The sequence below is a fragment of the Anolis sagrei genome, chromosome Y (assembly GCF_037176765.1).
Source record: "Anolis sagrei isolate rAnoSag1 chromosome Y, rAnoSag1.mat, whole genome shotgun sequence".
In the NCBI taxonomy this organism is placed as follows: Eukaryota; Metazoa; Chordata; class Lepidosauria; order Squamata; family Dactyloidae; genus Anolis; species Anolis sagrei.
The window spans coordinates 84,625,140-84,638,372 of NC_090035.1; the positions used below are offsets into that span (position 1 = coordinate 84,625,140).

A 13,233-nucleotide genomic window follows, 5' to 3' on the forward strand; every position below is an offset into this window, starting at 1 on the left:
TTTGTTAAGAGGTGATTAGATGTACCTCTGAGGATGCTTGCCATAGATGCAGGAGAAACGTCAGGAGAGGATGCCTCTAGAACATGGCCATATAGCCCAAAATAACCTACAACAATTCAATGGAAAGGTTATGGGCGAGGGGGCAGAGGGGGCCTTGGATCAGGGCTAAACATTCAAGGGAAGGCTTTTAGGGCCCCCCTGCCTCTGAGTTCAGCCCCCCCTCCGATAGCAGCGTGGAGAATGTGGATGGTGGAAAAAGAATCCAGGCCCAGCGCCTCCTCACTCCAGATGCAAACAGCCTGCTATTTTTTATTTTGATCCAAAAAAGTGCTGGAGGGGAAGAGGCAGGGACGGTTGTGATCCCAGCTCGCTCACTCGCTTGCTCTTCCTTGACGTGCTGCTCAACTCTTTCTCTGCAAAGGGGAGGCCACTGCACGGACCCCTTTCCTGCAAAGCCCCTGCCCGCCCGCACTGGGTGGCCCCCGGCCCTCTTGCTGACCCTTGGGCTGCATCCTCTCAGGTCAGGCCAGCCAAGAGTAAAGGCCTCCCTCCCACGAGCCCACCTCCCCCATTCTCAAAATCAAAGGCAATTAACACCCAAAGAGACTCTGCGTTGGTGAGTTCCCATCAACCCAAGCCAGAAGAAGAGGCCGAATCTCGAAAGAAGCCCGGACGGCAGGTGGAGGGTCTCTTTCCTCCTGTGGGGAAGGAGAGGACGGCAGGTGGGTGAGAGGCCCTGTGAGGCATAACCCCCCCCCTCTCAAAAAGAACCATCGGGGAGCCCCTCCCTGAGCCCTGCTTGCTGGATCTAGAGGGCAATGGCTCCCCAAGCACTGGGCGTCCAGGCTGTTGGGTTCCTGGCAGCCCCAGCCAGAAGGACTGTGGGTCAGGGACCCCCGCCCTCGGGCCACTTGAAGGAGCCCACCCCCCCCCACACCACATACACCCAGCCAGAAGGACTGTGGGTCAGGGACCCCCACCCTTGAGCCACCTGAGGGAGCCCACCCACCCATTCCACATGCACCCAGCCAGAAGGACTGTGGGTCAGGGACCCCCACCCTTGAGCCACCTGAGGGAGCCCACCCACCCATTCCACATGCACCCAGCCAGAAGGACTGTGGGTCAGGGACCCCCACCCTTGAGCCACCTGAGGGAGCCCACCCACCCATTCCACATGCACCCAGCCAGAAGGACTGTGGGTCAGGGACCCCCACCCTTGAGCCACCTGAGGGAGCCCACCCACCCATTCCACATGCACCCAGCCAGAAGGACTGTGGGTCAGGGACCCCCACCCTTGAGCCACCTGAGGGAGCCCACCCACCCATTCCACATGCACCCAGCCAGAAGGACTGTGGGTCAGGGACCCCCACCCTTGAGCCACCTGAGGGAGCCCACCCACCCATTCCACATGCACCCAGCCAGAAGGACTGTGGGTCAGGGACCCCCACCCTCGGGCCACTTGAGGGAGCCCACCCAACCACGCCACATGCGCCCAGCCAGGACTCTGGGTCAGGGACCCCCACCCTCGGGCCACTTCAGGGAGCCCACCCAACCACGCCACATGCGCCCAGCCAGAAGGACTGTGGGTCAGGGACCCCCGCCCTCGGGCCTCTTGAGGGAGCCCACCCAACCACGCCACATGCGCCCAGCCAGAAGGACTCTGGGTCAGGGACCCCCACCCTCGGGCCACTTGAGGGAGCCCACCCAACCACGCCACATGCGCCCAGCCAGAAGGACTCTGGGTCAGGGACCCCCACCCTCGGGCCACTTCAGGGAGCCCACCCACCCACGCCACATGCGCCCAGCCAAAAGGACTGTGGGTCAGGGACCCCCACCCTCAGGCCTCTTGAGGGAGCCCACCCCCCCCCCACACCACATGCGCCCAGCCAGAAGGACTGTGGGTCAGGGACCCCCACCCTCGGGCCACTTGAGGGAGCCCACCTACCCATGCCACATGCACCCAGCATTATCCTCAGGCAGGACAAGGAGGAAGGGGGGCTGCAGCAGAGCCCCCAGAACTGGGGCAGTCCTGAAGCGCGGGGTCTGCCATGCCGTTTGTGGGTCCCTCCCTACCTGAGCTCACATCACGAGGGGCTGGGTGTCCCCGGCGGTGGAGGGCACCGACTCCAGGCTGCCCTTGTAGATGGGGCTGCGCTGCCCGAGCCCCTCTTCTTCCCTGCAGAGAGGAAGGAAGGGAAAGGAAGGGGCTTGGACACAACGCCATGCCAACACGCCCAAAGCCAAAGGGCAAAGACCTGGGAAAATGATGCCCCCAGCCCAGCCATGGACCCCCCTCCCCTCCCACAAGGCAGGCAGACAGGCACTCACCGGGGAGATTTTGCCTTGGCAGCTGCCCGATGGCGGGTGACGATCAGGAGGGAAAAGGCGGCGAGAAGCAGGAGCAACAGGGAGGTGGGCACCGCCACGGCCAGCACCAGCCCTGCAAGGGAGGGAGGGAGGGAGAGCCAGGTGTGGGCTGGGTGCACTGTCCATGGGGGCCCATTGGTTGCATGGGGGGGGGAGAGGGGGGGAAAGCCTGGTGGGTGCCCTTTCCTCGAGGGCAGGGCAAGAGAAGGGCCTGGGGGGCTCGCTTGCTGGTCAAAGAGGCTGTGGAATGGGCTGGGCGAGGGAGGGTGGGGGAGGGTCCTGAGGTCTCACCATGTTCCGCTGCCCACCCGCGGGGCCCCTCCGAGAGGACCATGCGCAGGGAGCGGCTCTTCTGCAGCTGAGCCAGGGAGGGGTGCCGCGCCCGGCAGGTGTAGGTCCCGTCGTGCTCCCGGCCGGCCCTGCGAATCACCAGTAAGCTTGAGGCCACCACCCAGTCCTGGCCCTGGGGGGGGGGGGGAGAGAGAAGGGGGGGTCAAGGGCTGTACGTCTCAGGCAGGGATTCCCTCCCAGAAAGAGAGAGAGAGAGAGCGCAAGGGCTCACCACCCCGCCCTCTGCTCTGCTGGGCGCTCCAGTCCCCCCCCCCGCCGTCCCCCCCGCCCGGCCTTGCCTCTCGTCTCCATTCGTAGAGGGGCTCCTGGGAGGCTTCGGCCCGGCATTGCAGCTTCAGGTCCTGCCCCTCGCGGAAGGGCTCCGACTGGCCCACGGTCCCGCACCTGGTGCCCTCGCGGAGGAGGGAGACGCCGCGCAGGTCTGCCAAGGAGAAGGAGGAGGGAAAGGGGGGGGTCACCTTTCGGCCTGCGATGCTGGTGGGATCAAGAGCAGGGCCTCCCCAGATGATCGAAGAGATTGTGTGGGTTCATATACAGAATCCAGATCTGTCACTGCTTCCCACCTGTCACCAAGGAGGCTGTCCAGACCTTGAACCGGTGCTTGGCCGCTGTGTCGGACTGGATGAGAGCTAACAAACTGAAACTGAATCCAGACAAGACAGAGGTCCTACTGGTCAGTCGTAAGGCCGAACAGGGCCTAGGGTTACAGCTTGGGAGGGATCCTGGACTCACCACTGAGCCTGGAACCCCAGGTCTCGGCGGTGGCCGGGAGAGCTTTTGCACAATTAAAACTTGTGCACCAGTTGCGCCCGTATCTTGGGAAGTCGGATCTGGCCACAGTGGTCCACGCTCCTGTTGCATCCCAAATAGACTACTGCAACACACTCTACGTGGGGTTGCCCTTGAAAACTGTTCAGAAACTTCAACTGGTCCAGCAAGCGGCAGCCAGATTGCTCACCGGAGCGTCATACAGGGAGCACCCCACCCCCCTGCTATGCCAGCTCCACTGGCTGCCGATTCAGTTCCGAGCACAATTCAAGGTGCTGGTTTTGACCTACAAAACCCTGTACGGTTCCAGTCCAGTGTATCTGTCCGAACACATCTCCCACTACGTCCCACCCCAGAGTTTGAGATCATCTGAGGAGGCCCTGCTCACAACCCCACTGCTATCCCAAGTGAAGTTGGTGGGGACGAGGAGCAGGGCCTTCTCAGTGGTGGCCCCTCAACTGTGGAACTCACTCCCGGGGGAAATTAGGGCATCAACATCCCTCCTCTCCTTCAGGAGGAAAGTAAAGACGTGGTTGTGGGGCCAGGACTTCGGGCAATCTGACAACTAGATAAGGACAACCTAACGACTAGGACTGACAGGACTGACAATGTGGAATTGGAAATTGGACTATGAGAAAGAGAACGCTGACCGTCTATGAGGAGTAATTGGGGTTGTAGTGTTTTATTGGTTTTATTGGTTTTAGGGTTGTAATGCAGGAATTGTTGTTTAACTGTTCAACTGTTCAACTGTTTAATTGATGTTATTTTGTTTTACTTTTGCTATGTGATGCCGGCATTGAATTGTGCCTTTGTAAGCCGCCCTGAGTCCCCTCCGGGGTGAGAAGGGCAGGGTAGAAGAAACCGAAATAAATAAATACATAATGTGGTCACGCAAGTAGGTGGGTCCCAAACCGTTCAGGGCTTTGTAGGTAAGAACCTGCACCTTGTCCTGGCTCCGCCAACCAGCCGGCGGGGAGCGGCAGGCCAGGGACCCCCCCTCCACCCCCCAAGAGAGGCTTTCACCCTTGACTTTTCAGACCGACAATAGCGAATTCCGTTGTCACGCCTTAATATATTGTTTCGGTCTCCAACGGCACCGTAAGGGCGTGCCATGCAACCATGCCGGTGGCCACATGACCTAGGAGGCGCCTACGGAGGAGGAGACAACTTGTGCGCCAGCTGCGCCAGTACCTTGGGAAGTCTGACTTGGCCACGGTGGTCCACGCTTTGGTTACATCCCGTTTAGATTACTGCAACGCTCTCTACGTGGGGCTGCCTCTGAAGACTGCCCGGAAGCTGCAGCAAGTCCAACGCTCGGCAGCCAGACTACTAGCGGGTGCTGGGTCCAGGGAGCACACCACTCCGCTGTTACACCAGCTCCACTGACTGCCAGTCAGCTTCCGAGCACAATTCAAAGTGCTGGTGTTAACCTACAAAGCCCTAAACGACTCCGGCCCTGTTTACCTCTCTGAACGTATTCTCCCCTCTAAACCATCAAGATTACTAAGATCATCTGGAGAGGCCCTGCTCTCGGTCCCACCAGCCTCTCAGGCGCGTCTGGTGGGGACGAGGGACAGGGCCTTCTCGGTGGTGGCCCCGCAACTCTGGAACTCTCTCCCACTGGAGGTCAGAACTGCCCCCTCCATTCTGTCATTCAGAAAACGGGTGAAAACCTGGCTATGGGGTTTGGCTTTCGACGAGTGAATCAATATTTCTGTGATTGGATAGATGATGATGAATGATGGACAATGAATTCACTATGACGACTGACCATTGTTATGATGTGATTGTATTTTGCTGTTGTAAAGTTTAAATTGAATATGTTATAGGATGTTTTTAATGATTGTTTTGAGATTTTATGGTTGGAAACTGGCCTGAGTCCCCCGATAGAGGGGAGAAGAAGACCGGGAGACAAAATTGATAAATAAAAATAAATAAATAAATACGGACGACGCCAGCTCTTTGGCTTCGAAATAGAGAGGCGCAACCCCCCGGCCCCCAGTAAGAACTGGCAACAGTCAGAACTGACCACGGAACAGCAGACTGGTTCAAAATTGGGAAAGGCGTCCGGCAAGGCTGCATCCTCTCCCCCAACCTTTTTAACTTGTGTGCAGAACACATCATGCGAGGATGTGCGGGGCTTGACGAATGCAAGGCTGGGGTGGAAATGGCTGGAAGAAACATTAACAACCTCAGATATGCAGATGACACCACTCTGATGGCCGAAAGCGAGGAGGAGCTGAGGAGCCTTCTAATCAAGGTGAAAGAAGAAAGCGCAAAAGCCGGGTTGCAGCTAAACGTCAAAAAAACCAAGATTATGGCAACAAGGATGATTGACAACTGGGAAATAGAGGGAGAAAACGTGGAGGCCGTGACAGACTTTGTATTTCTAGGTGGGAAGATGAGTGCAGACGCAGACTGAGGCCAGGAAATCAGGAGACGCTTCCTTCTTGGGAGGAGAGCAAGGTCCAGTCTTGATAAAATAGTCAAGAGCAGAGACATCACACTGGCAACCAAGATCCATTGCCTAGTCCAAGCCATGGTCTTCCCTGTAGTCACATCTACGGAGGTGAGAGCTGGACCTTCAGGAAGGCTGAGTGAAGGAAGAGAGGTGCTTTTGAGCGGTGGTGCTGGAGGAAAGTTCTGAGAGTGCCTTGGACTGCAAGAAGATCCAACCATTCCATCCTCCAGGAAAGAAAGCCCGGCTGCTCACTGGAGGGAAGGAGACTAGAGGCCAAGATGAAGTCCTTTGAATGCCACATCATGAGGAGACAGGAAAGCCTGGAGAAGACAATCATGCTGGGGAAAGTGGAAGGCAAAAGGAAGAGGGGCCGACCAAGGGCAAGATGGATGGATGGCATCCTTGAAGGGACTGGACTGACCTTGAAGGAGACCCTGGGGGTGGGGACGGCCGACAGGGAGCTCTGGCGTGGGCTGGTCCATGAGGTCACGAAGAGTCAGAGACGACTGAACGAATGAACAACAACCTCGGCCCCCCTCCCCCTGAGTCGGACTGGGCTGAATGTCAGGGAACCTTGACCTTGACGAGTCTCGCACAGGTGTCCCTAGGAACAACCGCCAGCGTCATCATCACAACACCTGTGTTCGGGCCGCCCCGCCCCCTCCTCTCCTCCCTGGGGCGCCCCCTGGCGGGCAGGTGCGGCACTCACATTCCACGGGCAGGTCGAGCTGGGCGGAGGCGGGGCTGCTCCCGGTGGCGTTGGCGAGGCAGCGGTAGGCGCCGCGGTGTCCGGCTTGGGCGCCGCGGATGGAGAGGACCAGGCGGCCGGACTCTTGCCGGACGGAGACCCCGTCGGGCCGGGCGGGGAGGGGCAGCCAGGCTCGGAGACGCTGCGGGAAGGAGAAGAGTGGGGCCCCCACGTGACCCGGTGTTTACCTCCCGAGGCGGAAGTGGGCGCCCAAATTGGCTTGTAGGGGAAAGGGGAAGGGGAATGGGGTGCGCGCGCATCCTCCTCTCACCTGGTCGTACTTCTGGAAGGACAGCCCGGCCCCCTCCTCCTCCGAGAGGCACTCCAGGGTCACGTTGCTGCCCTCCAGGATGGGGGACCCGCCCTCAGGGTCGCGCAGAAGGATGACGGGGGGGCCTGCGGGGGAGGAAAGAGGGGGAGGGAGTGAGCCTCCCCCCCCAAGGAGGAACTCCCGCCCCCCACCGCCGCCTCCCTCTGGAGCAGTGTTTCTCAAAATGGGGGTCAGGACCCCTGTGGGGGTCGCAAGGGAGTGTTAGAGGGGTCACCAAAGACCATCGGAAAACATAGTATTTTCTGTAGGTCATGGGGGTTTTGTGTGGAAAGTTTGGTCCAATTCTATCGTTGGTGGGGTTCAGAATGCTATTTCATTGTGGGTGAACTATAAATCCCAGCAACTACAACTCCCAAATGGCAAGGTATATTTTCTCCAAACTCTACCAGTGTTCCCATTTGGGCATATTGAGTATTTGTGCCAAGTTTGATCCAGATCCATCATTGCTCAAGTCCACAGTGTTCTCTGGAAGTAGGTGAACTACAACTCCAAAAACTCAAGGTCAATGTCCACCACACCTTCCCAGTATTCTCTTGGTCATGGGAATTCTGGCTGCCAAGTTTGATTCAATTCCACCATTGGTGGAGTTCAGAAGGTTCTTTGATTTTAGGTGAACTATAAATCCCAGCAACTCCAGCATGACCAAATGACGAAAGCAATCACCCCCAACCTCAGCAGTATTCAAATGTGGGCGTATGGGGTCTTTGTGCCAAACTTGGTCCAGTGAATGAAAATACATCCTGCAGATCAGATATTTACATGACAATTCATAACAGGAGCAAAATGACAGTTATGGAGTAGCAACGAAAATAATGATATGGTTGGGGGTCACCACCACACGAGGACCTGGACTAAGGGGTCGCGGCATTAGGAAGGTTGAGAACTACTGCTCTAGAGCCAGGCTCGCTCACCTGCGGAGACCAGGTGCAGCAGCATCAGCAGCAGCATCATCAGAGAGGGGGACATGTCGGCGGTGGCGCGCCCTTCTCCTCTTCCTCCTCCTTCCCCGGCTTGGCTTGGCTTGGCTTCCTCCTCCGCCCCACCCCACCTGACCCCACCTTGCGGAAGCCCAGGCCCCGAAGGGAAGGGCCAGGAGGAGGAAGAGGAGTGTTCTGCCCCGCAAGGTGTTTGCAGGGAGGTACGGCTTTACACATGGACCTCACCAGACGGTCAGCACCGAAATCAGATTGACTACATCCTTTGCAGCCAAAGGTGGCGGACATCCATCCAGTCGGTGAAAACAAGACCTGGGGCTGACTGTAGCTCAGATCACGAACTTCTTACTGCTCAATTTAGAATAAAACTAAAGAGATCAGGGAAAATACACAGACCAGTTAGATATGATCTCACTAACATTCCTAGCGAATATACAGTAGAAGTGAAGAACAGATTTGAAGGACTAGATTTAGTAAACAGAGTCCCAGAAGAACTATGGACAGAAGTCCGCGACATTGTTCAGGAGGCGGCAACAAAGTACGTTCCAAAGAAAAAGAAAACCAAGAAGGCAAAATGGTTGTCTGCTGAGACACTGGAAGTAGCCCAAGAAAGGAGGAAAGCAAAAGGAAACAGGGATAGTAAGGGGAGATATGCCCAGTTAAATGCGCAATTCCAGAGGTTAGCCAGAAGAGATAAGGAACTATTTTTAAATAAGCAATGCATGGAAGTGGAAGAAGACAACAGAATAGGAAGGACAAGAGACCTCTTCCAGAAAATTAGGAACATTGGAGGTAAATTTCAGGCAAAAATTTGTATGATAAGAAACAAAGATGGCAGGGACCTAACAGAAGCTGAAGAGATCAAGAGAAGGTGGCGAGACTATACAGAAGATCTGTATAGGAAGGATAATAATATCGAGGATAGTTTTGACGGTGTGGTGAGTGAATTAGAACCAGACATCCTGAGGAGTGAGGTCGAATGGGCCTTAAAAACAAAGATGGCAGGGACCTAACAGAAGCTGAAGAGATCAAGAGAAGGTGGCGAGACTATACAGAAGATCTGTATAGGAAGGATAATCATATCGAGGATAGTTTTGACGGTGTGGTGAGTGAATTAGAACCAGACATCCTGAGGAGTGAGGTGGAATGGGCCTTAAAAACAAAGATGGCAGGGACCTAACAGAAGCTGAAGAGATCAAGAGAAGGTGGTGAGACTATACAGAAGATCTGTATAGGAAGATAATAATATTGAGGATAGTTTTGACGGTGTGGTGAATGAATTAGAACCAGACATCCTGAGGAGTGAGGTTGAATGGGCCTTAAAAACAAAGATGGCAGGGACCTAACAGAAGCTGAAGAGATCAAGAGAAGGTGGCGAGACTACACAGAAGATCTGTATAGGAAGGATAATAATATCGAGGATAGTTTTGATGGTGTGGTGAGTGAATTAGAACCAGACATCCTGAGGAGTGAGGTTGAATGGGCCTTAAAAACAAAGATGGCAGGGACCTAACAGAAGCTGAAGAGATCAAGAGAAGGTGGCGAGACTATACAGAAGATCTGTATAGGAAGGATAATAATATTGAGGATAGCTTTGACGGTGTGGTGAATGAATTAGAACCAGACATCCTGAGGAGTGAGGTTGAATGGGCCTTAAGAAGCATTGCTAACAACAAGGCAGCAGGAGACGACGGGATCCCAGCTGAACTGTTTAAAATCTTAAAAGATGATGCTGTCAAGGTGATGCATGCCATTTGCCAGCAAATATGGAAAACACAAGAATGGCCATCAGACTGGAAAAAATCAACTTCTGTCCCCATACCAAAAAAGGGAAATGCGAAAGACTGCTCCAACTTCCGTACAGTGCCCTTATTTCTCATGCCAGTAAGGTAATGCTCAAGATCCTGCAAGGAAGAAGACTCCAGCAAGACAGGGAGAGAGAGTGGCCAGATGTTCAAGCTGGGTTTAGAAAAGGCAGAGGAACCAGAGACCAGATTGCCAATATCCGGATGCTGGAGAATGGAGAAAGGCAGGGAGTTCCAGAAAAACATCTACTTCTGCTTCATTGACTACTCTAAAGCCTTTGACTGTGTGGATCATAATAAACTGTGGCAAGTTCTTGGTGGGATGGGCATCCCAAGCCCCCTTCCCTCTCTCCTGAGGAATCTGTACAAGGACCAAGGAGCCACAGACAGAACTGACCACGGAACAGGAGACGGGTTCAAGATTGGGAAAGGCGTACGGCAAGGCTGCAGACTCTCACCCAACCTCTTTAACTTGTGTGCAGAACACATCATGCGAGGATGTGCGGGGCTGGATGAGTGCAAAGGTGGGGTGGAAATGGCTGGAAGAAACACTAACAACCTCAGATATGCAGATGACACCACTCTGATGTCTGAAAGCGAGGAGGAGCTGAGGAGCCTCCTAATCAAGGTGAAAGAAGAAAGCGCAAAAGCCGGGTTGCAGCTAAACATCAAGAAAACCAAGATTATGGCAACAAGAATGATTGACAACTGGGAAATAGAGGGAGAAAATGTGGAGGCCGTGACAGACTTTACATTTCTAGGTACAAAGATGAGTGCAGACGCAGACTGTGGCCAGGACATCAGGAGACGCTTCCTTCTTGGGAGGAGAGCAATGTCCAGTCTCGATAAAATAGTGAAGAGTAGAGACATCAGACTGGCAACCAAGATCCATTGCCTAGTCCAAGTCATGGTCTTCCCTGGAGTCACCTACGGATGTGAGAGCTGGACCTGAGGGAAGGCTGAGCGAAGGAAGAGAGGTGCTTTTGAGCTGTGGTGTTGGAGGAAAGTGCTGAGATGCCTTGGACTGCGAGAAGATCCAACCAGTCCATCCTCCAGGAAAGAAAGCCCGGCTGCTCATTGGAGGGAAGGAGACGAGAGACCAAGTGGAAGTCCTTTGGATGCCACATCATGAGGAGACAGCCAAGCCTAGAGAAGACAATGATGCTGGGGAAAGTGGAAGGCAAAAGGAAGAGGGGCCGACCAAGGACAAGGTGGGTGGATGGCATCCTTGAAGTGACTGGACTGACCTTGAAGGAGACCCTGGGGGTGGTGACAGCCGACAGGGAGCTCTGGCGTGGGCTGGTCCATGAGGTCACGAAGAGTCGGAGACAACGAATGAATAACAACAACAACATCTCCCGAAGGACTCGGTGCGGCTTACAAGAGGAAACTGTGGTGCTGGAGGAAAGTCCTGAGAGTGCCTTATTTTTATACCCCTCCAACCATCTCCCCGAGGGGACTCAGGGCAGCTTACAAGGATATGCCCAAGATTACAATTAAAACTCACATGTAAAACACTTTAACCAATTAAAACATCAGATAAAAACAAATAACAACGTGATTGAAAGCAATATAAAACCAATACGGTTGAAAGAAACAGAGCCAAGGTACAGTTTCAATGAGTGCAATACTTTTTTTACAGGAGCGCAGGAAAGTGCCACAATGCAGTAAACTGGACAGGAAATACTGTCATCACACCTGTTGACGTAGGATGTCTGCCAAAGGGGAACGCGCAAAGATACGGCTTGAGGCATTCAGGAATGGGATTCAAATACAGTTTTAATCCCCGTTTCAACCTCAGGCAATCTGTTATTCCTGTCCTCCTGTGACTTGTTGTATTGCTGAACACTATGTTTTGTTTATTTAGAATGGCTGGCTCTGTTGTATTTTATTTGGCACCGAATGTGTGCCTTTTCTGTTGTGAGCCGCCCTGTGTCCGCATGGGGAGATGGGGAGGGAGGGCAACGAAGTTTTCCTTCCTCCCTAACTTCTGTTGGTCAACCACTGCCTATTAGCCTTGACCTGGAGTATTTTGGGCATCTTAGAATCATTAAGTTGGAAGAGACCTCCTGGGCCACCATCCAGTCCAACCCCATTCTGCCAAGAAGCAGGAATATTGCATTCAAAGCACCCCCCACAGATGGCCATCCAGCCTCTGTTCCAAAGCTTCCAAAGAAGGAGCCTCCACCACACTCCCTCCGGGGAAGGCAGAGAGTTCCACTGCTCTCACGGTCAGGAAGTTCTTCCTCATGTTGTGCGTCATCCGCATAAAGATGGCACCCAACTCCAAAACTCCGGATGACCTCTCCCAGCGGTTTCATGTAGATGTTGAAAAGCATGGGCGACAGAATGGAGCCTTGCGGGACCCCACAGGTCAAAGGCCAGGGGTCCGAGCAGGCGTCTCCCAGCTTCACCATCTGGGTCCGTCCCTCCAGGAAGGACCGGAGCCACGACAGAACCGTGCCCCCAAGGCCCATCCCAGAGAGACGACCCAGAAGGATACCATGGTCGATGGTATCGAAAGCCGCTGAGATGTCCAAGAGAACCAACAGAGTCACACTCCCCCTGTCCAGTTCTCTGCGGAGGTCATCCACCAAGGCGACCAAGGCTGTCCCGGTGCCATGACCAGGCCTGAAGCCAGACTGTGACCGATCTAGGTAGTTGGTATCGTCTAGGAAGCTCTGGAGCTGCGAGGCGACCACCCGCTCCAGCACTCCTTTCCACCTAACTCCAGGGAGGCTTCTCGGGTGCTAGACGAGTGCCTGGCCGCTGTGTCGGTCTGGATGAGGAAGAACAGGCTGAAGATCAATCCCGATAAGACAGAGGTCCTCCTGGTCGATCGTAAACCGGATCGGGGTATAGGGTGGTTACCTGTGTTGGACGGGGTTACACTCCCCCTGAAGCCACAGGTCCGCAGTTTAGGTGTCTTCTTGGATTCTTCGCTTACACTTGAGGCTCAGGTGTCGGCGGTATCCGGGAGGGCCTTTGCGCAACTGAGACTTGTGCGCCAACTGCGACCATATCTCGTGAAGGCTGATCTGGCCGGGGTGGTCCACGCCTTGGTCACCTCTAGAATGGACTACTGCAATGCGCTCTACGTTGGGCTGCCCCTGAAGACGGCTCGGAAACTTCAATTGGTCCAGCGGGCAGCAGCCAGGATGCTAACCGGGGCTCATTACAGAGAGAGGTCTACCCCTCTGTTTAAGGAGCTCCACTGGCTGCCTTTTATTTTCCGAGCCCAATTCAAGGTGCAGGTGCTTACCTACAAAGCCCTGAACGGTTTGGGACCACCCTACCTGCGTGACCGCATTTCCATCTACGAACCCACACGCTCGCTCCGGTCATCTGGGGAGGCCCTGCTCGTGATCCCACCTACGTCGCAAGCGCGCTTGGTGGGGACACGGGACAGGGCTTTCTCTGTGGCGGCCCCCCGACTTTGGAACGCCCTTCCAAAAGATCTCCGACAG

At 54.9% G+C, this 13,233-nt stretch overlaps 1 protein-coding gene across 1 annotated transcript; it reads right to left on the bottom strand.

Moving 5' to 3' along the window:
- Nucleotides 1–289: 289 nt before the first annotated feature.
- On the bottom strand, nucleotides 290–6,574 carry LOC132783383 (advanced glycosylation end product-specific receptor-like). The gene is made up of 6 exons (XM_067462463.1): nucleotides 6,544–6,574; nucleotides 2,997–3,139; nucleotides 2,659–2,830; nucleotides 2,329–2,440; nucleotides 2,074–2,176; nucleotides 290–698 (listed from the first exon to the last, which is right to left on the bottom strand). The coding sequence occupies exons 1-5, from the start codon at nucleotides 6,572–6,574 to the stop codon at nucleotides 2,080–2,082; spliced, it is 555 nt and encodes a 184-aa protein (XP_067318564.1). The 3' UTR covers nucleotides 290–698; nucleotides 2,074–2,079.
- Between the last annotated feature and the right edge of the window lie 6,659 nt (nucleotides 6,575–13,233).